Source organism: Orbicella faveolata, unplaced genomic scaffold (assembly GCF_042242905.1).
Source record: "Orbicella faveolata isolate gen_17 unplaced genomic scaffold, um_ofav_v1 contig_34, whole genome shotgun sequence".
NCBI classification, from domain to species: domain Eukaryota; kingdom Metazoa; phylum Cnidaria; class Anthozoa; order Scleractinia; family Merulinidae; genus Orbicella; species Orbicella faveolata.
Genome location: NW_028301563.1, coordinates 20140148 through 20166500, shown reverse-complemented (window position 1 = coordinate 20166500; position 26353 = coordinate 20140148). Strand labels below are relative to the sequence as shown.

The 26353-nt window shown below is 37.4% G+C and overlaps 2 protein-coding genes and 1 long non-coding RNA gene across 3 annotated transcripts in view; 2 read left to right on the top strand and 1 right to left on the bottom strand.

Moving 5' to 3' along the window:
- Positions 1-26353, top strand: part of LOC149105204 (uncharacterized) — a 182747-nt gene that overhangs the window by 1911 nt on the left and 154483 nt on the right. The gene's annotated exons all lie outside the window — the stretch shown is intronic.
- Positions 2449-26340, top strand: LOC110063804 (uncharacterized). The gene is made up of 4 exons (XM_089271140.1): positions 2449-3305; positions 5873-6106; positions 24559-24981; positions 26237-26340. Exons 1-4 carry the CDS (start codon positions 2552-2554, stop codon positions 26338-26340), a joined length of 1515 nt encoding a protein of 504 aa, XP_089127266.1. The 5' UTR covers positions 2449-2551.
- On the bottom strand, positions 22479-24539 carry LOC110045726 (uncharacterized). The gene has a single exon (XM_020751386.2). The coding sequence runs from the start codon at positions 24081-24083 to the stop codon at positions 23094-23096; it is 990 nt and encodes a 329-aa protein (XP_020607045.2). The 5' UTR covers positions 24084-24539; the 3' UTR covers positions 22479-23093.

Genomic DNA, 26353 nt, shown 5'->3' with positions numbered 1-26353 from the left:
ACAATACTTAGATTGCTGATGAACATGTCGAAATGGCTTCATAAACATGAGCCATTTGAAATTACAATCACTCCATTACTACAAACAACATAATACAATACACTACACTTCACAAAGCTTCTTACCGACAATATTTAGCTTCAAAGGCAGCTGTAAATGTGTTTCGGAACCTGCAGAAAGATCCGGTAAAACACCCTCACGATAAAACTCACAATTGATAGGTTTCGAGCTTTGACCTGGGAAACACCGTCCCGTCCCCTAGTAAAAACATAGGCACGCAAGGCGTGCAAGAGTTATTTTTTTGTGAACTAAAAGTCTCGGAGATAGGAGCATTCACGGAACTGTTTACAGTAATGATTTGGTTGATTTGACAAGTTTTTTTGGTTGCGATGTACAGCAAGAAAGAAACTGGGAGTTTATGATGTACATACGATGTTACATCGGTAATGGTAAGATAACTAAATAGTAAGCCATAAAATGTTTTACTGAACAAACTGCAGTAATCTGACACGTCTCCAGATTAATGTAGATACCATCTTATTTTCTAACAGGCAATTTTATTCGTTCTTTGATACAACCCACACTGCGATTGGTCTGACACACGCGCACATGCATAACTCCCTCACTCACCGATCACGTAGCCCTTCCCCCGGGGAGGGGGGGGGGAGCTCCCTTATATGGGCTATATAGGTCTGTGCAGCCCCGAAGTGTATGGTTTTTCAGCCGTTTTAGTCGTAAATAGGGTATCGATTTTAGCTGATTTTGGCCATTTTGGTCATAAATAGGATACGGTTTTTGCACTCTAGCCTTGATATGGGTATGCTTTAACAAGAAGCCACTTTTTCATCATTATCGAAAAGAAAATCAACAAAAGCCCTTCACAAATTTATATGTTTACGGTAATTTAACATTGGTTTGAACTAGGGAGCTAATTATAACGCAGGTCTGAAACAGGGTTTTGATTTGAGGGTCAGGTCGTAAATAGGGTTTCGAATTTTTGGTCAGGTCATAAATAGGGTAAGGAATATCGCAGATTTTGGTCATAAATAGGGTAACGGTTTTGGGAAGCGGGCCGCACACCCCCAACCAATTTTTCTGGGAGTACCCCTTCGGGAGCCCTTCCAGCCCCCAAGAGGAATTTTTGCTCAAAAATACTCAAGTTAAGAGAACTTTTCGCATTTTACACGAATAGTAAGTTTACCCTTTTTACACAACACAACGCAACAACACTACTTCACCGAAAATTTAAAGAAAGAGAAAAAAAACCTCTCTGACACGTTGAAAGTCTGATTTAATTAAATTGCACTTTAACTTGGTGCCACACAGTCTTCAAAGAACATTTGAACAGTTTTCATACTTTTTACCTTTAAAAATATCGGACTGAAAAGAATGTCATAAAATGCCCATCAAATAAAAATATTAAACTGCTACTGCAGAGATGTAAAAACACTCTAGAAAGGAAAGCTTCTTTTTTGTTTAATATCCTGGGAACAATAGCCGATAACTTGTAAGCTCTAATTGAATTTACTCCCATATGAAAAACAAAAGTGTCGAGTTACCATTTGTAACTAAAAATAGCAAACATCTCGTGGGAACAAGTGGTGACGATTCGTCAGCTCTAATTGAATTTACTACCTTGTGAAAAACAAGAGTGTCAAATTACCCTTTGTAACTAAAAAATAAAAATATCTCGCTATATTTGCATGCAATAAGAACAAAACAATCGTTACTGCACTTACTATTGTAAACGTTAGAACTGCTTCAAATCTAAATAGTCTCGTCTCCTCTAAAACATGTCCCAAGAACTAGAACCGACGATTCGTGACCTCTAATTGAATTTACTCCTTGTGAAAAACAAAAGTATCAAGTTACCCTTTGTAATTAAAAATAAAAATATCTCGTGCCATTTGCCTACTACCCATGAACTGCTTCAAAACTCAAGACTCATCTCGTTCATAACTAGCCACCATTACACTGAAAATTATGCACTCTAAAACAACCCAATGTACGTATGTAACTGTCACACTCCCCTCCAAACCGGACTAAAAATCACAAACCGGCAACATACACGTCACTCTTTATTTTTCAATTACCAAAGTCCTTGTGTTTAGACATACCTTGTGTTTCTCACGTACCATCTACCTTTACAACAAGAAATTTGATTGGCTGTTCATAGTAGATCCAATCTGATTGGTGTGACATACATACATCTCTCACTCATTCACTCACTCACCCATTGACCCGTCCATAACATACCCGACGTGCCGACTAAGAGGTATTTTTTTTACAAAAAAATAACTCAATAATCTCAGAGGACAGGGTCACAACGCATTTTCATTGGAAGAAACAACAACACATACAATTGGTCAAAAGGTGTTGGACATGTCTGCCACGCAGGACGAAAGTGTAACGCTACCGTTCAGCTGTGACGAGGGTATTCCCCCGCCTGCCATTTTAAGTGGAGAAGGCCCTGGGGACGAAATTGTCGAGATCCTTCGCGACTCGCCCGGCCTGACTCGCCCTTGACTCGCCCTCTGCTGAACAACTTAAAATGGCGTCGGGATCAGCGGGCGTCCCGGGAGAACCTATCGTAAAATCTGTGTTCGGTGGAGAAAAAACTAACAACGAAGGGAAAATAGAGAAACGAAAAGCTGAGCTGGGTGTTTGTCGTATAAGGAAAACCCTCAAAGATGGTGCAGGATATCAAACTGTTGGCTCTGGAGCTGTAATCAAAAATCTGATGAATCAGTGGCCCTGGAAAGACAAGTGCGGTATTGTTACCAGCCACAAAGTCCTCCCAGAGAAAGATTTCGATGTAAATAATTTTTATGTAGATTTCAAGAAGTTAAATTCATCCAACCAGAAAACTGTCAAACTGGGTAATATTGCGATGTCGGATGCCATCCATCGATCTACTTCCGGTTTGGTTGTGATTCCTCTGCAGGATCCAAAGGTATTCACGATCAAGAAATCCAGTGTTTTCACATATCGACCATTCACTAAGGGAAATCAACTTTTGAATGAATTGTTGTGTCCTGTCGTGGATGACATGGGCTCGAGCGGTTTTGATGTGAAGCCGTTTCGGCTGAAGCTAATGTTCGATCTGCAGTTTGTTCTTCATGATGGACACTCTTCTTTCAGAAGTCTGGCGGAATTTACCGGCTCATCGAATCGCAAGCCCCATGGTTCTGTTATTTTGTCTCGTGGCGAGAACCTGACTGCTGTTGGAATCTTAAACTGCCGAGATGATGGATCAAGTAGAATCTCTCCAGTCTGGTTGTCAGGCGAAACCTTATCAGGCTTGAGTAAGTCTTACTCAATTAAGACTAATTAACTACAATAACCCTTTTCACAGTTTCTGACGCCATCTTGCTTTGGGGGCAAACATAGCAAAAATTGCAGTAAATCTATGAGAAAAGTTAAAATTTCGATGCCCAATAAGTTGGGAGTGATTTACTTTGTCAGTATTTTATGAGTAACAAGGAACAGATTCGATCCCAGCAAAGGTTTTTTCGGTCAAATTCGAAGAACATAGCTTCGCTGTGAGGCGAGAAAAAGTTTGCACTATTAATTTTTGATACAAATGTCTCGCAATTTTCCCGCGAATTTCAAATTGGTTTTACAGACATATGTAACAATATGGAAAAATGAAAACCTTATTTGTTGCTTTTCTAGCGAGGCTATTTTTACCTTAAACACGATCAGTAAATTCTTTTACCTGGTATCTTTAGGGTGCGTTCCTTTGGGGTGATCTGGATCAGGATCAGTGATCCAAGATCACTCGGATCATGGTGTATCAAAGGAACTGATGAATTCACTCTGGTCATGGATTCATCGGTTCCATTGATGAACTATGATCCAGGTGATCTTGAATCACTGATCCTGATCCAGATCACCCCAAAGGAATGCACCCTTAGTTTTTAATTCATGGATAGATGTACTTCAGAACTCGAATTTTCCATGAGTTGTTAGACATAAGATTCTATTAGAAAATTGAAATATAAGGTCTGTTATTCCTAAATATATAGCATCAGATGTAAAATGTGCATAAATTATGCAAGGCAATTTCAGCATTGCTGGCAGTCAACAGTTGCTATATTGGTTGTGGCTGAGAGTGAAAATTATCTTTATCACCAGTTGAACTTGGGGTCAATATCATGACTAAGCATGCTGATCACATGATCAGCATGCTGAATATTAATAACCCCCTAATTCAACCAGGGGCCCATTTCTCGAAGGTCCAGAAAAGTTTTCACACCCAAAAAGCCAAAGCAAAATCTCAAACCTTATGACTTCAGAGCTGTTTTATGCACATATTCTTAATATAAACAGAGGTTCCCTTCATACAAGAAGTTTCAGGCGTATACACCTCTCTGTCTTTAAATACCGATTAAATGAAAATGGCTTTGAAGGCCCAAAAAGTTTCCGGGGCTTTCGAGAAATGGACCCCAGGGCCAGGTTGTTCAAAGCCTGATTAAGCTAACCCAGTTTGAATAATCTCAAACTATACAAAACAAAAGCAGTGAAAAAAACATCTTAATTTATAGAAGAGACTGAAATAAATACCCAAGTTTACTTTTAAACCTTGGGTAGAGTTGAGGGGCTTTCTAACAGTACAGCCCAGGGCTGAGAAATTAAAAAATGTAATCATTTTATGGGCATTGAGACTTTTTTGTGTATTACTAATAATATTCTCATTTATTTTGGCTCAGGAGGTGGGGGCTTATTGCATACAAATTAAGCTTATGAATATTTTGTAAACCCAAACAAAAGAAAGAAATCATTCTTAAAAGTAGAGCTCTGCTGATTCAGCCACAAAAATGTTTCAGATATTCCAAAACTATACTCAGAAAATATAAAACTTTAAGGTAAAAAGCTGTGAAAAAATTATGAGTCTAAACGTTTTCGATCTGTTTGATCATCATCAGAGCAAGATGATGATCAAACAGATCAAAAACGTTTAGACTCATAATTTTAACAGCTTTTCATACCTTAAAGTTTTATAGTTTACTTTTATCAGCAAAATGTATACATACCCGGAGAATTTCCTCTGAATCTGGGAGATTTGGTGACCCCCATAGGAAACCTGAAGATTCGCTCTGTGTCAGGGAGACTCCCACACAATCTGGAATAGTTGGCATAGATGATGTATTCTCCAGGTTGGAAACAAATTAGTGCTTAAAAATGAATTTAGAATAGCTGTAGCATAGGGGTGGAGAATGAACCAACTTCACCAAACTCAATTCATTAAGTGTTGGTTTGTTTGAGGAGGATGTATGACACTACCGGTATACTTAAGTGACCCTTTGTTGGTCTCGTACTACATGGATAATATGAAGATCTGCTTGTTGGTGTTATAATAATACAATAATAATACAACATATTTGTATAGCGCAAATTCCATAAAGTAATGTTCAAATGTGCTTCACAATATAAAGTAAGTAAAAAGGGTAAAAATTACACTAATGAGGTAAATTCACACAGTAAAAATGGAAAACAGGAAACAATAAATAATTAAAATACTAGATCAAAATAGTGATGAAAAAGATCCACTGCACAAAAAATTATGATAAAAATGCTGAATGAAAAAGGTGAATTTAACTGGAGATTTAATATCCATGTTGATGATATTAATGATTCTGCTGCTCGTCTCTTTGCTGATCAGTGCTTGACTCCGTGGCATTAAAACAACATGTCCATGGTGCAACACATGAACTTGGCCATATTCTTGACCTGGTGATCACCAGAAATTTTGATCATCTCATTTTTGGTGAACCCAACCCCGATATTCTGTTTTCCAATCATCAGGCTCTTCTATTCCAAATTCAAGCTAAATTATTAACATAACATAAAATTTTTGTCATGATTTAAGGGCCTTCTGACATCATCAGTAGGGAAATGTCAAGAGAGCAAACCACTGTTCAACAGCAGTCTGATTCAATCAGTCCAGAGCCAGCAAGAGAAATCCCTGCAGAACAACCAACTCACATTGGTGGAAGAGTAAGGCATGAAGTCTTACCTTCAAATAGAGAAGGTGATCTAACTACAAGCAACATCCAAGCCCAGGGAAATAAAAGAAAAATGTCACAAGTAGATGCAGACCAAGGTATGTACAATAAATTAAATGGCTTTTTTTTTTCACTTGCCAAAGTCAAAAAGGGCTACTATGCCTGTTGTTACTGTAACAAGATGTAGTCAAGAAGGCAAGTCAATCTCCAATCGAGAAAAAAACTCTTTAGCATCAGTTGTAGCTTGTCTTTGGATCTGGCGGGACTGCGCCTAATTTCACATGACTTAAAGCTAATGCAATCTTAACAAGCTATTGTTTACATTCTTTGTCGTTTTTTTTTTGTTTGACAAAGTCCGAGATATGTGTGTTACTCATATACCTAACAATCCCCCAATTGCCTCTGATCTAGCAAATTGCAAAACTGTTTGTCTTAATTCTCCTTAAGTCAGAAAGGAATGAAAGTCCGATTTCATAAACTTAAACAAAGTCCTTTAGGCATCAGGGCCTTTTCACTGGTCTGCCCAATCTGATAGTGGGTACTTGGCATGAGGAGCTTTGAGGTGCACAAAAATGTTATGAAAATTACCTGGCTGCCCATTGAATGTGTAGCCAGCTAATTTGCATATGTAATTCAAAGCGAAGGTTTGACACCTCTTGGTACCATGAGGTGTTAGCCGAATACACTGGGACTTCAGGTAGTCGCCCGAAAAAAGTAATTTAAGCTCCCCTATGGTGACATGAGTGTTACCACAATTTCCCAGTAGTGCATTTTTTTTTATCATTTTCCAGATACATACATTATACTAACTAGATAGTACCTTGTCTGCTATGGTTTAGTGCTTTTACAGCAACAAAATGTCCTTGCATCTCTCCATCAAGTTATAAAACTCAGGAAATTTTCGGTAAATTTCCCAACTTAAGTTGTCTCCATAGCGAGAAACTGGAACCAGTAGTTAATGTTTTACCGCGTTTACAACAACAAAATGTCATCACATCTCTCCATCAAGTTATAAAACTCAGTCATTTTTCAGTATTTTTTTGGGGGGGTACATTTCTCAACTAATTGTATCCAAAGCAAGAAACCAGAACTAGTAATTTTAGCACTTTTACAGCAAATGTCTTCACATCAAACCCAATAAGTTTTTGGTAAATTTCCCAACTAGTTATCTCTACTAGCATATACAAAACTCGGGTTTTTTTTTTTTTTTTTGCACCTTCACTGCACTCTTAGCAGTTTGTGGAAACACAACAAAGTCTACGCATTCTTAATTGGATATATGAGCACAAACTCTACGGGAAGTAAAGGGCTGCCGACAACAACGGTTAATTGCTTCAGTTTCTAACAATCCACAATAAAATATGCTTTCATTCATTTAATGGCTGGTCGCTCGTCAGGCGAATTTTTCAATTAAAGCCATTTTTATCACCACGATGTTTGTGAACAACATTCCATGTACTTTTTGAACAAGAAATGGTAGGGAGTATGTCAATTTTCACAGATGGCTTTCCGGTCCATCAACCAATTCCAGCGCAACATAGTAGATTTAGGGACAGGAATTTTTACTTATTAACTAAATGCGACACTTGACCCAAAATCATGATCACTGGATAAAGTCTTTCATCTCTCCGTTTCTCCAAAACAACACTGTCCATTTTTATTATTAGGTGTGTACCACGTATCACGTAATGCTTCTGCAGTGCTACAAAGAATCACGTGCCACTCCTGTGTTCCACCAGCATGCTTTGTTTTCGCCACTTTGTTTTTGGACAACAATTTTTTATGCTTTAACTATTTGTACCTTAAGTAGACACTTTTACATTCCCAACAAATAAAACGTACCTACCTTTCTGGGTACCATCTGAGATCAATCACCCATGCTTTTATCCTGTGCGATCACTGCTCTACAACAAAATGGCGCAATTTTAAGTTATGTTGGCACAAGGTCAAAGATGAAGCAAAGAAGAACGTCAGCAAAGTGCACAGCCTTCTGGGTATGCAAAATCCCATATCCAGGCAGCCATTGTAGGTAGAATATATATATTATATGTAACTCTCAGGTATATTCTACCCACGATTATTACAAAGTTTTTATGTGGCATGACTATTAGATTGTAACTCACAGGTATATTCTACCTAGAATTGTTACAAAGTTAATATGTGGCATGACTATTAGATTGTAACTCACAGGACGGTATATTCTAGCCACGATTGTTAGAAAGTTTATATGATGGCGTGACTATTAGATTGTAACTCACAGGTATATTCTACCCATGATTGTTACAAAGTTAATATGATGGCGTGACTATTAGATTGTAACTCACAGGTATAGTCTACCCACGATTGTTACAAAGTTCATATGATGGCGTGACTATTAGATTGTAACTCACAGTTATATTCTACCCACGATTGTTACAAAGTTGATATGATGGCATGACTATTAGATTGTAACTCACAGTTATTTTCTACCCATGATTGTTACAAAGTTAAATATGATGGCATGACTATTAGATTGTAACTCACAGTTCTTTTCTACCCATGATTGTTACAAAGTTAATATGATGGCGTGACTATTAGATTGTAACTCACAGTTATATTCTACCCACGATTGTTACAAAGTTAATATGATGGTGTGACTATTAGATTGTAACTCACAAGTATATTCTACCCACAATTGTTAGACAGTCAATACGATGGCGTGACTATTAGATTGTAACTCACAGGTATATTCTACCCACGATTGTTACAAAGTTGATGTGATGGCATGACTATTAGATTGTAACTGACAGTTATTTTCTACCCACGATTGTTACAAAGTTGATATGATGGCATGACTATTAGATTGTAACTCACAGTTATTTTCTACCCACGATTGTCACAAAGTTAATATGATGGCATGACGGTTATATTCTACCCACGATTGTTACAAAGTTAATATGATGGCGTGACTATTAGACTGTAACTTACAGGTATATTCTACCCACGATTGTTACAAAGTTAATAATTATGTGGCGTGACTGTTAGATTGTAACTCACAGGTATATTCTAGCCACGATTGTGAGAAAGTTACATAACGAGCCAGACGTTCTTAGCAACCAAAAAACAGACCTGGGATCCCGTGGAGATGTAGAACTTTTAGTCCTACATCTCCACGGGATATCCAGTGGCTTACAACATTCCAGTGTAATCGTATCCCTGTCGGTGATCGTTTATGTTCCACAAAACGCGTCAAGTTTTGCACGAATGTGTCATAATCCTAAAGTGTGAAATTATATTTACTGTAAGACAATTCCATCGTGTCAGAAAGATACAAAACATTGTAATAGTCGGCGATTCGGGAAATCGCGCGACTGACGTGAAGCATTTGGATTAAAAGAAAAAATAACGTTGAAACAATGTGTTTTCTAGGTTGGGGCGCAAACGCCAGTTTAAAACTTAGACTTTTTGATACATTTCTTACTCTTGTAAAGCTACGGAGCACGTATAGATGAAACGTTTTCGCTAATCTCAGTTATCACTGTTATTCAGTAAGCGAAGTGACCATGCCCAGCAGCCCAGAAATGCCCGAGAGTCAGAAATGTTCTCAGATTTTCCGCGGAAAGCCTAATTGAAACCTGTTTAGGGTATTCTCTGTATACATGTTTGTTGCTTAGCGATTCCAAAAATAATCTGAATTTTCTAATATTCGAATTCGAAGATCATGTGCACCGACACTTTGAAAATCAGTTAATGTTGTGGGCAGTCAGGAAATTATCTCAAAAATTATGTCAAAGCTCTCAAGAGCGATAGAAATCTCGAGTACATGATGTAATTCTTTACGAGAAATGCCGAGCGATTCTGGAAACAGCACGATGGAAAAATCACTATCACGATTTTTTTACATATCCCGAAGTACTCAGCAACTGTATTGCATGGACTTCAGCCTGGGTGAACCAGAAGAGGATATGTAACATGTTCCTATAATGTCACGCACGACGGCGAAATCACTATGACGATTTTGTTACATATTCCGAAGCGCTCAGCAACTGTATTGCATGGACTTCAGCCTGAACGAACCAGAAAGGATATGTAACATGTTCCTATAATGTCACGCACGACGGAAAAAATAACTATGACGATTTTGTTACATATCCCGAAGCACTCAGCAACGGTATTGCATGGACTTCAGCCTGGATGAACCAGAAAGGATATGTAACATGTTCCTATAATGTCACGCACGACGGAAAAATAACTATGGCGATTTTGTTACATATCCCGAAGCGCTCAGCAACTGTATTGCATGGACTTCAGCCTGGATGAACCAGAAAGGATATGTAACATGTTCCTATAATGTCACGCACGACGGAAAAAATAACTATAACGATTTTTTTACATATCCCGAAGTACTCAGCAACGGTATTGCATGGACTTATGCCTGGATGAACCAGAAAGGATATGTAACATGTTCCTCTAATGTCACGCACGACGGAAAAATAACTATGGCGATTTTGTTACATATCCCGAAGCGCTCAGCAACTGTATTGCATGGACTTCAGCCTGGATGAACCAGAAAGGATATGTAACATGTTCCTATAATGTCACGCACAACGGGAAAATAACTATGGCGATTTTGTTACATATCCCGAATCACTCAGCAACTGTATTACATGGACTTCAGCCTGGATGAACCAGAAAGGATATGTAACATGTTCCTCTAATGTCACGCACGACGGAAAAATAACTATGGCGATTTTGTTACATATCCCGAAGCGCTCAGCAACTGTATTGCATGGACTTCAGCCTGGATGAACCAGAAAGGATATGTAACATGTTCCTATAATGTCACGCACGACGGAAAAAATAACTATAACGATTTTTTTACATATCCCGAAGTACTCAGCAACGGTATTGCATGGACTTCAGCCTGGATGAACCAGAAAGGATATGTAACATGTTCCTCTAATGTCACGCACGACGGAAAAATTAACTATGGCGATTTTGTTACATATCCCGAAGCGCTCAGCAACTGTATTGCATGGACTTCAGCCTGGATGAACCAGAAAGGATATGTAACATGTTCCTATAATGTCACGCACAACGGGAAAATAACTATGGCGATTTTGTTACATATCCCGAATCACTCAGCAACTGTATTACATGGACTTCAGCCTGGATGAACCAGAAAGGATATGTAACATGTTCCTATAATGTCATGCACGACGGAAAAATCACTATGACGATTTTCTTACATATCCCGAAGTACTCAGTAACGGTATTGCATGGACTTCAGCCTGGGTGAACCAAAAAAGGGTATGTAACATTTTCCTATAATGTCACGCACGACGGAAAAATAACTATGACGATTTTTCTACATATCCCGAAGTACTCAGCAACTGTATTGCATGGACTTCAGCTTGGATGAACCAGAAAAGGATATGTAACATGTTCGTACGATATGAACGAGCGAGGGAAAAATGACGATTTTGTTGTTGTTTTTGTTTCCTATAGTGTCACGCATTACTGAAAAATATGTGGTTTTTGTAAAATATCCTGTAGCACTCGGTAACGTAGAAATACTGCGAAGACGTTTGCGTGGGAAAACCAGAGCGGATTTATAATATGTGGCTACATGGTGATATTACTATATATCTGGATTCGTCTTTCAGAAAACTGGTGTACCATGGACTTCAGTCTAGGGTCTAACCCACGGATGAAAATAGTGATTTAATATTTTAGTAGCTATCTAGTCCCCATACAATCTAAAAGCATGACAATGGGTGTAAGTTATGATATAAATAAAATATTAATCGGAAGACTTAACTTGGTGCGTTTGACTTGTTGAGGTTTGAAGGTGTTGTCTTGATTCGATGCTCTGGGAGGTTGGTCACGGGCAGCGCAAGCTGAAAACACTTTCTGGTTCTCTCCGTCGTTCTTGGGTGAATGAATTCATGTATAAATCAATCGTGGCTGGCGGTTTCGTTTGGTTTTCAACAGCTGTTTTATGGTTTAAGCAAAAACCAATCCAAATGTATAGTCAGGGAAGCTCCTTTGTTTCTCTTCCCGTGAAAAGAAAATCCACGCGCCTTCTTTAACTCCTCAAGGCAAATTCGATTGGAAACTGGCTCAATTTCGCACAAATGCGTCAGAGAGACACCATATCTTCTAACTCAGAGGCACATCTCGTTTTGTATCCGTTTTCAACGACCGATGACGGGTTCATTCGAAGTCGAAGTCGAAGTCTTTTTTTTCATATCTGACCGCGCAATATTCCCGCGTTATGAAAATTTATTATAAAATATCAATTATGTGGCCAGATCATATCTGAAAATAACCAGGTTGCTTTTGTACACAATTACTCTCACTGAAAGCAATTATCGCTAACCACAATAGAACCACAAAAGTCTTGCGATGACAGCAACCTAACAGATAAATGACATCACCCCATAGCAACCGGACCTGGCGAATTTTTCAGCTTCCGGTTAGCTCTGGCTCGTGTATGATGGCGTACTATTAGATTGTAACTCACAGGTATATTCTACCCACGATTGTTACAAAGTTGATATGATGGCATGACTATTAGATTGTAACTCACAGTTATTTTCTACCCACGATTGTTACAAAGTTAATAAGATGGCGTGACTATTAGATTGTAACTCAGAGATATACCCTACCCACGATTGTTACAAAGTTAATATGATGGCATGACGGTTATATTCTACCCATGATTGTTACAAAGTTAATATGATGGCATGACTATTAGTTTGTAACTCACAGGTATATTCTACCCACGATTATTACAAAGCTAACATGATGGCGTGACTATTAGATTGTAACTCACAAGTATATTCTACCCACGATTGTTACACAGTTAATATGATGGCATGACTATTAGATTGTAACTCACACTGGTATATGCTACCCATGATTGTTACAAAGCTGATATGTGGCGTGACTATTAGATTGTAACTCACAGGTATAATTATTCTACCCACGATTGTGACAAAGTTAATATAATGGCGTTACTATTAGATTGTAACTCACAGGTATATTCTACCCATGATTGTGACAAGTTGACATGATGGCGTGGCCATTAGATTTTTTCTCTCAGGTATATTCTACCTACATGTATAATGACTGCCTGGATATGGGATTTTGGATACCCAGAAGGATAATCTGCACTTCGCTGACGTTCTTCTTGGCTTCATTCTTGACCTCAAGCCAACGTAACTTGAACTTACGCCATTTCATCGTAGAGCAGTGATCGCGCGGGGTAGAATCACTGGCCAAGTAGTTTTGTTCGTATAATTCGCTTTGACTTATTAACTTTCCATGGCTCATGGGATGAAGCAACCAAAACATCGCATTTTCGGCACAATGTATTTGTCTCCGATCAGGTTCATGTCAACAGCATTTTGGTTATTATCCCTCAGTCCAAAAAGACCATTCTTGTTGAATTACTTCAGAAAGATGCAAAATAAAGTGCTATCTCTGTAATTTCGAAACGTTGAGCTAAATCTTCTTCATTCAAAACCTACCAGTTTTCAATTCAGTCAAGTTGACGTGTGCTGTACCCTTGAAAAAGAATGATGATTGCACTGAGCGGAAGACTCGATCGAAATGCCACCTGACAAAGTGGCGCCCTTTTGACTTAATATTTAACTTATCAGTAGCTAATATTACACCAGTAATTGTCCAAAACAATACAGGATTTTTCCTGCAATTTCCTTTGGGAGTCCCTTGGACTCCTTCAACCCAAGGCTGAGGGTCCAGAAGAAAAAAGTGGGGGTCCCACGGTTAGAGTTTTAAATTCCAGGAGAACAATCTAATCTTTTGGCAGGTAATTAATTTTATACTCTACAGTAGTATAGAGGCAACCAAGAATGACCAAACATATCTTTTATTCAATCAGTTTCCGTTATGTTTTCTCATTAAAAAAGGAACAAAGTTCTAAAGGTATTTCTCACTGATTCATAAACTCAGTCAGAAAGTTACAACAAGCTACAACAGAAAATTCAGCTAACTCAAAAAACTTGTATGCTACTAAAAATAAGTTGAAATTTGGTCTAGTAGCCTCTTTTGCCGTACCAGTAGCATCTCTTTTCAGAACAGGGTGCAAGGTTCAGAAAACAAGTTAGTAACTTCAAAACTTGTCACTTTTGGCATAAATAGCTAATTTCTTTTCAATGGAGATGTCACATGTTTTATCAAGCATCAGTCCAATACTTTTTTTATCAAGTTATCTTCAACACATTTGGGCAAAACAGATTCCATCTCTGAAAAAATTTCGGGTTTCTTGTAAAAAAACAGAAGCATCACTACATCCATTAGCAGCCTGAAGTTCCATTATTGAAATAAAGTTATCAGCAGCAATGTTGTTCTTCGTCATAACATATACCGTTCTTAGCTGGACAGTGTGTCTTCTCGTGATTTCCTGTGTTTCATACTCAATGTTCTCCTTTGCATTTGCAACTGTCACTTGAAAGCTTTTTCTGAGCTTGAGGTCACTGATACTCGTAATGTGATATTTCGAATTTTGGTGCCTTTCCAGGGCTGACTTCTGATAATTGTTACACCCAGTTGTTGTGAAAGGGTTTTTCTTACCTGTCATCTTACAGATATCACAATACATTTTTTTCGTTTTCTTCTTTCAACCACATGAATTTTTCCATCCAAGCTGGGAAGAAATGCCTCTTTTTTTTCGCGGGCTGTAATTCCGAATCCGCCATCTTGCATTGTGTCTCACAATGCCTCACAATCATGCATTAGTTCTCAAGCCTCTGCGAGGAGTTCACAGCAAGAGCAAGCTTGAGGGCGAGAAAAACAAAGGGTGGCGCTGCAATAGTCGATTCAAAGGAGTGAATGTACCAGATTTGGGAGTTGAAAGATGGACTAAGAAAACAGAACAAAGATTCCAAATTCTAATTTTATTCTCAAAAGAATTTTTTGCAGATCTATTCAGGTTTAAATTAAGTCAGTAGTAAACTACCATCCTAAACCATATGCGTCCGAGAGGACCCGTTCTCCTTACCATTTTGCGTCCCTTTTCCATTTTTTAGCCAAACAGTGCATCTCGGACGCGCATTTGCGTGTAAGGGAAAACCCAGCAATGAAATAATTCGGGGGAAATCGATCCCTACTAAAAGAATATTCACTAAACATACTTGTTTGCGTTATTGTTTTATATTTCTGTTTTCAAGTAGCAAGAGAGAGTATTTCGGGAAATTGGTGGAAAAACTGCGTTACTTGTTTGATAATCTCCAGGACGGTTTTCCATTGTTAACGTATCATGGTAGGTGGATTGACAGTGTTTGGAAATCGTGCTTTTACGCTGGCACTTTGAAAGAAAACCCCATCAACCTATACATTTTCTGAAAGCCTAATAGTTATAGAATACAATCATATCTTTGAAATTTTTTAAAAAGTTATTGTCGCAGTGACATTTAAAGAAATACCCAGAAACATAGGCTCGATTACCAGCGGATGTTTGGGAAACGAGCCCATGCTCCTCCCCTGAACTCACGGCTGGACTTGTGGACTTACTGTAGCATTGTTAATTTCAACCAATAAGAAATCTGCCTGCCTAAATCGAGCAGGCTGCATAAATTAGCTTTCTCGCAATAGCAAAGAAGTTGTGCGATATGAAGTGTGATCGCATTAGTGGGACATTTAACCAAATACCGTGATGAAATCTTGCCTGATCTAAACCATTAGTGGCATATACAACACGCAAAATAGTCAACAGACTTATGTGTTAGAATCTATATTTGAATCATATGGTGCCAAAATGTCAGATAAAGGACAAAGTCAACAAACGCAAACATCAATCTCAAGAATAAACGCAAACATCAATCTCAAGAAACAAAACACTCAGTCAGATTGATGTGTACAGTAGTCCTCTTGAAGGGAAGCGACACCAGTCTCCGGCAAAGCCAGACAAAATTAAATTTTTAAATGTCGAGCAAAGCAAACCGAACTAGCAAAACATAAACATGGTGTCAACACCATGCACACCATACAACATATGTGACCCTCCGTGGGAAAACATTGCATAAGGTGAAAATAAAAATAAAACTTATATTAACCCTGTTTAAGATATGTCTTTGAAGAGCTAAGATGATGAATTCTCTTTGTCCGCTTGGCAGTGACAGTATGCGGAACATTCAAATTTTGCCGCTAACTAAAATAGCAAGGCTGACGCCTGCAATCAATTTTAATTTTTGAAAACAAATCTCGTAAGAGGTGATTTTGGTTAGCCTGCAAACACACTTAAACGGATTTTGGTGTGATAGTCAAAATTATTCATATTTATGAGCGTTAATATGATTGTGCAAACAAAATGCAAATTCAGCAATAAATTATTATTCCCCAAACTACTTTATATTCAGAGCAAAGAAATTTGAAACAAAAAGTACTATGAAGAAAATATATGGCAAAGTGAGATTTTGCCTGAATATAGACATTAGAAAGGAGATGGAAGACTCATGGCTGAATGCAATAAATAGAATAATTGCTTTCATAAAAGACCGACTGAATTTGAGCAGCAAGAGTACAGCAGCAGCCAATGCTCACCTTATGAAATCTCTTTTTTTAGATACACTGGCTGAAGAATAACCATATTGCTGTAGATGAATTACATTCAACTTCTTTTCGATGTACAAATCCATTCACGTCTATTCACCGGCCTCATAGTCGTCTCGCACAATTGCCTTCACAGTCTGCTTGTATCTGGGTGTTTTACGAGTTTAGTTTTCAAACTTATTTATCAACTGTGTTAATCCATGAAGGAGCAAAGTAACTCTATTTTTTTGCCTGGCATCAAAAGTACTTTTTACCATAATTGCTGCTAATCTCGCATTCCGATTGGCTAATTGCCGTTGTCGATAAGATTCCTTCCCACGTTGCTCGTGGCCTCATTGTCGCGCAATGCCTTTTTCAGCTCACGCTCTGAAAAAAACATTTTTTTTGACGTTGATATTGTGGTGAAAAACAAATCGAAATGTGGTTTAGCATGGTCTGTACTCTTATTGACAACGAGTACGCGTCATTACTCTTTTTCCAAACATTTTTTCTTATTTTTTCTGCATGTTGAGTGAGTTTGCAAAAGTTTTTGAAAGGAAAGTCTGATGCGTCCATTAAGTAACTCATTTTCATAGTGCAACGCAATCACTTTCGATGTCGATGTTTTCAAAAGTCAACAAATCTTGACAAAGATTTCTTTCGTTATCTTTGATATTGTGGTAAGAAACAAATCGAATGTGGTTTAGCGTGGCCTGTACTCTTATCGACAATGAGTACGCATCATTACAGTGGTCAAAATTTGTTGTGGACTCACTGGGTTGCGCGTTGTGAGTCCACAACATTTTGACCACTGTGATGACGCGTATTTGTTGTCGATAAGAGTACAGACCACATTAAACCACATTCGATTTGTTAGAGACAAGGCATTTTGTAAGTTTGAGTAAACAGCTTGAATTCATACAATAAGCTTTCGCAAGTGGACTGAAAACAAAATTTCAAAGTTGAAATCAAAAAGGTCAATTATCTTTCTAAACTCTTCTCCTGAAGCTATTGTTCATTTGGTTCCAAAGGTATAGCTTACTTCTAAAATAAGACAGAAAATTAAACCTGTGGCTCTCCAGAATTTCATGGCAATAAATGAGTGAATAAACAATCAAATGGGAGCATTGGCCCATTGGGATTTGTGATTGGCAGGCTGAACCCCGGACCTCAACCTTGTTATATAGGCTTGCACCATGGTTAAAACCACTTTGCATCTAATTGGTGTCAGATTGTGACAGTGCCAATTAATAATAATAATAATAATAATAATATTAATATTAATAATATTAATATTAATAATAATAATAATAATAAGCATTACGTGAGAACGATAATAATAATAATTATTATTATAATAATAACAATAATAACAATAATAAACATTGAGGGACAAGTTTTGGGGAACTACTTACTACACACATGCACAGTTAAATATAACAAATTAATTTAATTATTATTGGTAGTGTACACAAAGTAGTTACTGGCCCTCTGAGCTAATGACAATGCTTAAGTCAATCCATTTACACACTGCTGTGTTAGTTAAAAATATGTTCACACTACTGTCTGCACCATGTCATTGTGTTAAATTACATGTAGAATAAGCAAAAAGGCCAATCAAAATTCTTTTACTCTACACCTGTCAACTGCTCAATACAGTTTGTGTTCACCTTGTTGAAAAGAAAATGACCTGTTGCGGGAAACCACTTTCTGTGCCTATGTAGGGATGGAAATAATAATATATGTTATACTATACTTTTAGTATACAATATTATACTTTTATTATGCTAACTTGCACAGATCAGGGAATGAATCGGTCCTTAGTTAATAGAGGGGAATGGTTATGAATCCCGACAAAGGTCTTTGTTGCGTTTTTGTTCGCTTTTTTGGCCTTCTGACCGTACACAAAACACAATAGTTGTTTATTAAGTACTGAGGAACTAATCAATAGAAACGTTTTGGTTGCGTAATTCAGGCATAGTGTATGAGTGCTAAACAAAATTTAGCTAGTTAGTTAGGTAGTTTGTAGATAGTTAATAAATTGCTTGTTAAATGATGAAGCTTTTATATATTCATACATTTTTTTTCGTGAAAATACATTCTTTATTGATACACATAAACCTATATACAGTACAATGCAATAAACTACAATTTTAACAGTTGCAAAATTAATACATTTCTAAGCTATAGTAAATAAAAATAAAGAGAGATTTAATGATAATCATAATGACTTAACCAGAGTAGACCAAATCTGGAGCATCATTGCATGTAAATTTTAATCTAAATTTTCTAGCCTGTACTTAGAAGAGATTTTGCTAACAAAATCTGTGATGAGAAGAGAATTATTGTGTAACTTATTTGTATAGATAAAATAGCGAGCAAAAAGCATGGTGTAGTTGAATTTTTTTCAGTAGTTCTTTATTGGCAGGATGGAAAAAATCCCAAATAAAAAGTCTTGATTTGACGGTTTGAACGTAGACCTATTGCAGTTGTTGAACCATTGCACCACTTTTGACAAAAAATCTTTAGTAAAAAGACAGTCTGAAAAAGTATGATCTATCGAATCTTGTTCTCCACAATATAGGCATTCACTGTCGTTTTTGATGCCAAATCTACAGAGCTCTTTTTTAGTTACAACGATTCGGTGGAGAAATTTGAAGTGAAATTCCCTCAGCTTATTTTCTCTGGAAACCTGTTTAATCGATATAAAAATTTTTTCCCATTGTTTTGCACATATTGGCATAGATTTACTCCATTTAGTTGGTCCAGGATGTGGACTATTATTAACTTGTTTATTCAATAACCAGTGGAAATCCTTTACCTTCGCAGTTTCAAAGTTTACCTTCGTTGAACTATCAGGATCGAAAATTGAGTGGTTTTGAAGAAAGATGCTCTTGGAGAGCGGTTCCAAGTTATTGTTCTTTGTCTTGGCCAGTAAGCTGTCCGGAATAGTACTTCTAACTTGATAGTAATTCAAGAAGTTAGTTTTACATTGATATTTCGCTTTAAAGGCTTGGTATGAGAGTAGCTGACCTTGTTCATCTAACAGGTCACTTATCAAAATAATTCCTTTTGAAAACCACTCTTGGATGAAAAAAGGCTTGCCGTCTATTAGTATTTCCCGGTTCTTAAATAAAACTGTTTGGCCCAGATTATAATTATACAGAGTTTTAAGATCATCGAGGAAGGAAAGCATGTCCTTATAAAAGGTACGTAATTTCGAATTAAGGAAAATCACATCATAACTACAGCGCAGTAAAAAGTTTAAGCCACCTAGCCTTCTTAGGAAAAAAATCGGGTACTGAACTCCAATTCGAGTTTGCATGTTTCAGCAGACAAGGTATCCATGCCAAACGCATGGCCTTTAACATTAGACCTACATCGGTCATACGAATACCACCTTTATCGTAATCTTGGTAAAGGCCTTCTCTTTTAATTTTGTCCTTTTTCTTGTTCCAAAGGAAACTAAAGAGTTTCCTTTTAACAGTTGTGATAGTATCTTTTGGCACATTGGTGGTAGAGGCTGAATACAGAATTTGTGATAATCCTAAAGATTTAATAATCAAAACTTTCCCAAATAAGGTGAGGCTCCTTGAGTTCCACATATCGACGTGGGTTTGGAGTTTTTGAATTTTTAAGTTGAAATTGTAGTGATCATTGTTTTTGTCGTCGTAAGAGAAGTAAATTCCCAGAATGTTAACAGGATCGCGTGGCCATGACAGTTGCAACGGTGTCGTTCTGTTATTGTGCCATTTACCCAACCAAAGTGCCTTGGTCTCTTTGACATTGAGTTTTAAACCAGAAACAGGCGCAAAGTCGTTAACTAAACAGAGGGCATTGTCAACAGAGGTAATATCTTCGCAAAAGAGGTTAGCATCATCTGCAAATTGGCTCACTTTAACTTCATTTCCATAAATATTTATTCCTTTAACCAGCTTATTCTGGCGGATTTTATTAAATAGTATTTCCGCAACCAAAATAAAAAGATATGGTGACAGGGGGCAGCCTTGTCTGACACCCCTTGTTGGCTTAAACCAATTTGTCGCAAACCCGTTGTTAAGAACTGCACTTTCAACATCAGTGTAAAAGATGCTAGTCCACCGCTTTACGCTTTCCCCGAAATTAAAAAGATTTAACACACTTTTTATGAATGGCCATTCCAAAGTGTCAAATGCTTTTCTGAAGTCAAGAGAAACCAAGACAACCGTTAAATCCTCATTCTTAGTGTATTCGAGAACATCACTGACGAGTCTTAAATTCTCACCTATATATCGCTCTTTCGTGAAGTCTGTCTGATCTGGGTGTACAAGTTTTGGAGGAATTGTCTCAATCCGTCTAGCTATGGCTTTCGATGCAATTTTATAATCTGTATTTAACAGTGTTATTGGTCTCCAATTCTGAAGGTCTAACAGATCCGAATCAACCTTGGGAATAAGAGTAATTACTCCACGGCGTTGCGAGATAGACAATTTCCCAACTTCATAAGCCGCATTTACGCTTTCCAATAGGTAACTCCCTACTAAATCGAAAAAGTATTTATAAAATTCTACAGTTAAGCCATCCTCACCTGGCGATTTGTTTTCCTGAAATAATTCTAGTACTCTTTTGCATTCATCTAGTGTCAGAGGGCCTTCTATTTCTTTTCTGTCTTCATCCGAGAGTTTTGGAAAGATTAGATTTCTGATAAAGAGGTCAAATTGTTCTTGTGACGTGGATATTTCAGACGAGTACAGGTCCTCATAAAATTCCTGGATGGCTTTCAAGATTTCCTTTTCTTCTCTTATCTGTACCCCGTCCTGTTTTCTGAGTTCGTTGATAGTCTTTCTGTTGTAGTTTCTTTTTTCCAAGTTGAAAAAGTATTTTGTGGGTTTTTCCCCTTTTTCTGTACACTTACATGTAGATCGAAACATTGCAGCCTTTCCTTTGCGATCATATATTGAATGAAGCTCTGTCTTTAAAGCTTCGTATTCATTTAAAGTGGTATTAATATTCAGCAGGGTATTACTGTTACAAATTAAGTTGTCGAGGTGATCAAGTCACCTGGAAATTTCAGTCTCCCTTTTGGAAAGTGCTCTTGATTTTTGTTTTGCAAATGAAATGGACTTCTCTCTTATTTCCATTTTCATTAATTCCCAGAATAGCTGTTGGTCTTGAACGAAGGAATACTTCTCGCGTATTTGAGGTATGAGTTCGCGAATATGTGCTATATAGACTTCACCATCAAGCAAGGTATTGTTAAATTTCCAGAAACCAGGGCCTCTTGGGATCGTCACTGGCAAAGACAGATAAAAATAGATTGCTTTATGATCAGGTGCAATCGACACGGTAATTCCAACTTTGCTTAATACTTTACCAAAGATTTTGCCACGAGAAAAAAGTCTATCCTCGACTTAACCTGTAAGGATTTAGATTCGTATGAAAAAAGCTGTAAATTCGGATGGCGGGCTCTGTAAATGTCGATTAAATCAAAGGTTTCCATGGTGGTTAGTAGCAAATGTCCAAACGGTGTAGGTTTCGAAAATGCTCCGCCTTTTTTGTCCTTTTTTGTTAGCGTACAGTTCCAATCACCTCCGATGATAATATTTGTCATTTGGGACTTGTCTATGATGCAATTGTTCAATTCCTGAATGAACTCTAGTTGTTCTGATTGGTTGTTAGGTCCGTAGATATTGCATAATGAAGTTTTCACGCCATTTAAATGCGTGGTGATTAAAACAATTCTCCCTGTATTGTTACTAAAGAAATATTCCACATTATCGTTTATGGTTGGATCTAATAAGATGCAAACACCCTTGCTATGATGTGTTTCATGAGAAAAAAGAATCTTACCTCCCCATTCACTTTGCCAAATTGATTCATCATTTACATCTGAATACTTCTCTTGGACAAAATAGAAATTGGCTTTCTGATCTTTCAAATAAGTAAAGATGCTCCTTCTTTTGGTCTGATCTCTTATACCTCTAACATTTAACGAAATAATTTTGAATTTTACATTGGATTGCATTGCACACGTACAGGCTTCCTAAGTTAACAAAAATTAATAATCAATGCACAAAAAGAAGCTAAACCCCCTGACAATAATAATAATAATAATAATAATAATACTATCATCATCATAACATTAATTAACATATTCCATACAAATTGGTATATACAAGGTAAAAGTAAGTAAAAGAAATAAACTATTAAAACCTATTTCAACAGTGTTTACATAATGGCTCCCTCCTGGGTTTCAACGTCAATATCGGTATATTACAAGGTAAAAGTAAATAAAAGAAATAAACCATACGACATATCCTGACATATCCTACCTTAATAATAATAATAATAATAATAATAATAATAATAATAACCAAAATAATAATAACCAAAAAGAAAATAGCAACACACACACACCACACAAAAACAAAAAAGAAAAACCTTTAAGAGGTTGTTTAACCTTCGTCCTTGTCCATATGAAAACTTTCCCTCATGTCAAGACACAGAATAAATAAGATGAGACAATTTTCGACATATCCTGACATATCCTACCGTAACCGTTCAAACGATCTAGAGGTTATTTAAATCATGTTCAGAATAAATTCGAATAGGTTTTCCCTCAGGGGATGTCTTCACAAACACTTTACCGTCGGTGGTCCACACTCCTAGCAGCGATAACTCCTCTTTCTTAGCATTAGCTTTTCCCACCAACTCTCTGGGGAAGGCCGTCAGGTTTTCATCGATGTAAACCTTGCTGGCTTGAACTCGATCTGCTGCTGTAGCATCCAGAAATATATCGGTAAACTGTACATTTCTCAGTCGAACTCTCTGTTTATAAAGAGAAGATTTCACTTTATGACTAACGAAACGTACAATAATTGGGCTGGATTTCTTTCTTTTCACTCGATGGCAGATGCCGATATCGTCGGGTTTTACTTGAACATCTAACGCATTGGCGATTTTGAGTACTGCACCTTCATTTTCACGAATACTTTCAGGAATACCGACAATTTCGAGCGAGTTCTTTCTCGAGTATTGCTCCAAATGGTCCAAACCATCGTACAGTTCATTTAGTTCATCTCTTTGCAGAGAGATTTTTCGTTTAGCTGCACCAAGTCCTATTCTCAGTTCCTTGTTGGTGTTTTGCACATCGCTTAGCATGGTCTTTGTCGCCAACAGCTCGTTTTCTAATCTCCTAAACGACGACTTCAGGTCACCAACTTTGTTCGATAGTTTGTTGTTCTCCTTGAGGATATTTTCTGTGGTTCTTTGTATGCTAATGAGTAAAGTTTGAATATCGTAAAGGTTGGGTTCTTTTGTAGTGACAACCTCTTCTGCTTCTTCGACTTCTTCTTCGCTCTGTGCGTTGTCGGTCGCCATGTTCGGGCGCTTTGACGCAGATATTTCTTCCTCTGTAGAACCTCTTGCACCTCTCTTGTTCTTTTTACCTTTTGTAATAGGCATTTGTCTCGGAGGCAAACTTAAATAACGATTCCAGGTTCGCAGAGGGAAAGATTTCTTCCCGCTCAGAAAACGTGGCCGCTCTCGGCCATTGCTCATGGGTTGACTAATGGGTTGACTAATGGGTTGACTAGCACGTATGGTTCGTCAGTTCCCTTCTAGTCTTCCTCACTGCCTTGTTATGTACTAAGATTTTTTTTTTATTTATGTGGTTAGTACAATTATTATCAATATCATTATTTTGTAATATCGTTTATGATTGTTTTTTCTTTGTTATATAATCACAGTGAAAATTGAATAAATTAAAAGATTATGCACAGTCATGGACCTTCTAACATAAATCTTGAAATCTTTGTTTGCTCATTTGATGTTTGCCAGGCTTCATAACCAGTCCCCTCTATTAACTATGATCAGACAAATTAAGTTTATATGATCCTTGCATGTGCAACACTAATTGAAATGCAACTGACATGAAATACTTAGGTTTCAAGCCTCTAATGCAGAAAACACATACAAATACCAGATGATTAGGATTGACATAACATTATTTCGTTGTCACTCTATACTTCAACAGGAATTCTGTCCATGGAAATCAATATAGAAAGTGTTACTACCAGAGAGCCACAGAACCATTCCCAGAGACAACAGGAATTTCCACAAATGATAAGGGAGTTAGCTATAGATTATCTTCTTAACAATGACATTTCGACTCAAGAAGGGCTGAAAGCCTACCACTCCTTTTTATTAGGGGCTTTTAGTCTACACATAAAAGTGATTAAGTCAAGCAGTCTGATATTCATAGTACAGTGCAGTACATTGGAGATTCTAGAAAGACTGTGGACTGATTACCAATCAGGTCACCTCAATGAAGTAGCAGAGAGTTTCCTTGTGACTGAAAAAATTAGAAGAAAATTTGACATCGAGTCCTTAACTTTGAAAACAACTATTGACAGAGAGGACTACTTGGCATGCAGGCGTTCTTTTACAAAACACTTGGGTGAGTTGATTGCGTAAGTTGTTTTTCTTTGTTAACTTTATTCATTTAACTGCTTCAAGCTTTAGGAAAAATAAATTAGGGTTGCAGAATGAATTGTATTTGTAGACAGCTGAGCAGTACATGTATATACCATAAATTCTGATTATATTAGTCCCCACACCCAAAAATGAAACTTCCCAAAAAGAATGAAGCCCTGTTGTTTCTGGACACAAGCAATTCTTCAGGCGATAACAAGCCCTTGCTTCCAAGATAAGCCCATGGCCATGACACTATATTTGGATTTAACATTCTGTTAATATAAAGCCCTTGATTTATACATATAAATTTTCAAAAAGCTTTTCAGGGGCCTGCAAACAGGCTCCCGTGAAGTGCAAAAAAAAAAAAAAGAACTCAGCTAGCGAAGCAAGCGGAGTGAGGTGGGGAAGCCTGTAGACTTTGCTTTTGAAGCTCCAATCTGCCCTTGGTGATTAGCCTGTTTCAAATCAGTTTAGAAGTTAATTTAGACCTGTCACAATTAGACTTGGTAACAAATGAACTATTGAAAACTCTTCCCGAAACTAGTCGGTAGAATGCCAAAAGTATTGCACTTCTGAGCCATAGTTTACACGCCTAGCTTGAGTAAATGGTTGCTTTCACTCAAGTTTCAAACCAGAAATATGGATAAAATGTATAGCAGCGAAGAATTTCTCAAAGCTTCCTCGAATCCACATTTGTAGACTGTGCATTGCACACAGACGCCATCATTTCTGGTCTAGACAAAAATTACTCAAATTTACAAGTCTTTGTCAAGATCTGTCAAACATTAATCTCAAAGCTGTCAACAATCAGTAATTTAAATAATCAGATCATAATACCAGACTCTGGTATCATGGAACAGAGGCATCAATAGTATTTCTACCGGTACCCCCGCCCGTCCTGCTTTGCTCTCCAAATTCTTTTTTCTGCCATTGCCTGGAGCCTGTTTGCATAATTTTTCTGGGGTCTGATTGTCTTGGGTTGGGCTGGGGGTGTAAAATCAGTAGGAATTAAATCTGTGTTTCACATATGCATAATTAGTGGAGTGAACAACAAATTTTCCTAAATTTTTTTAGTGGCCTTCACAACAATTTAAATTTTAAAGTATTTAACATCTATTGTGAATTGTTTCTCAAATCATGTACTGTACTCAGATACCCCAGCTTAATTATTTACTGTATACTGAAACTATAATGAAGTTAGTGTTGTCACTTTTGTTGTTGAATTATTTTGTACGCAGAAAGTACCAAGTCTTACAGTGCAGGGCTTCGTGTTGTCTGTGGGTCCCAGCTGGAATGTGGACGAAAGCGACGGCAAAGAAGGTTTTGTTGGAACAGTTGTTGAACTCGGAGGGGAT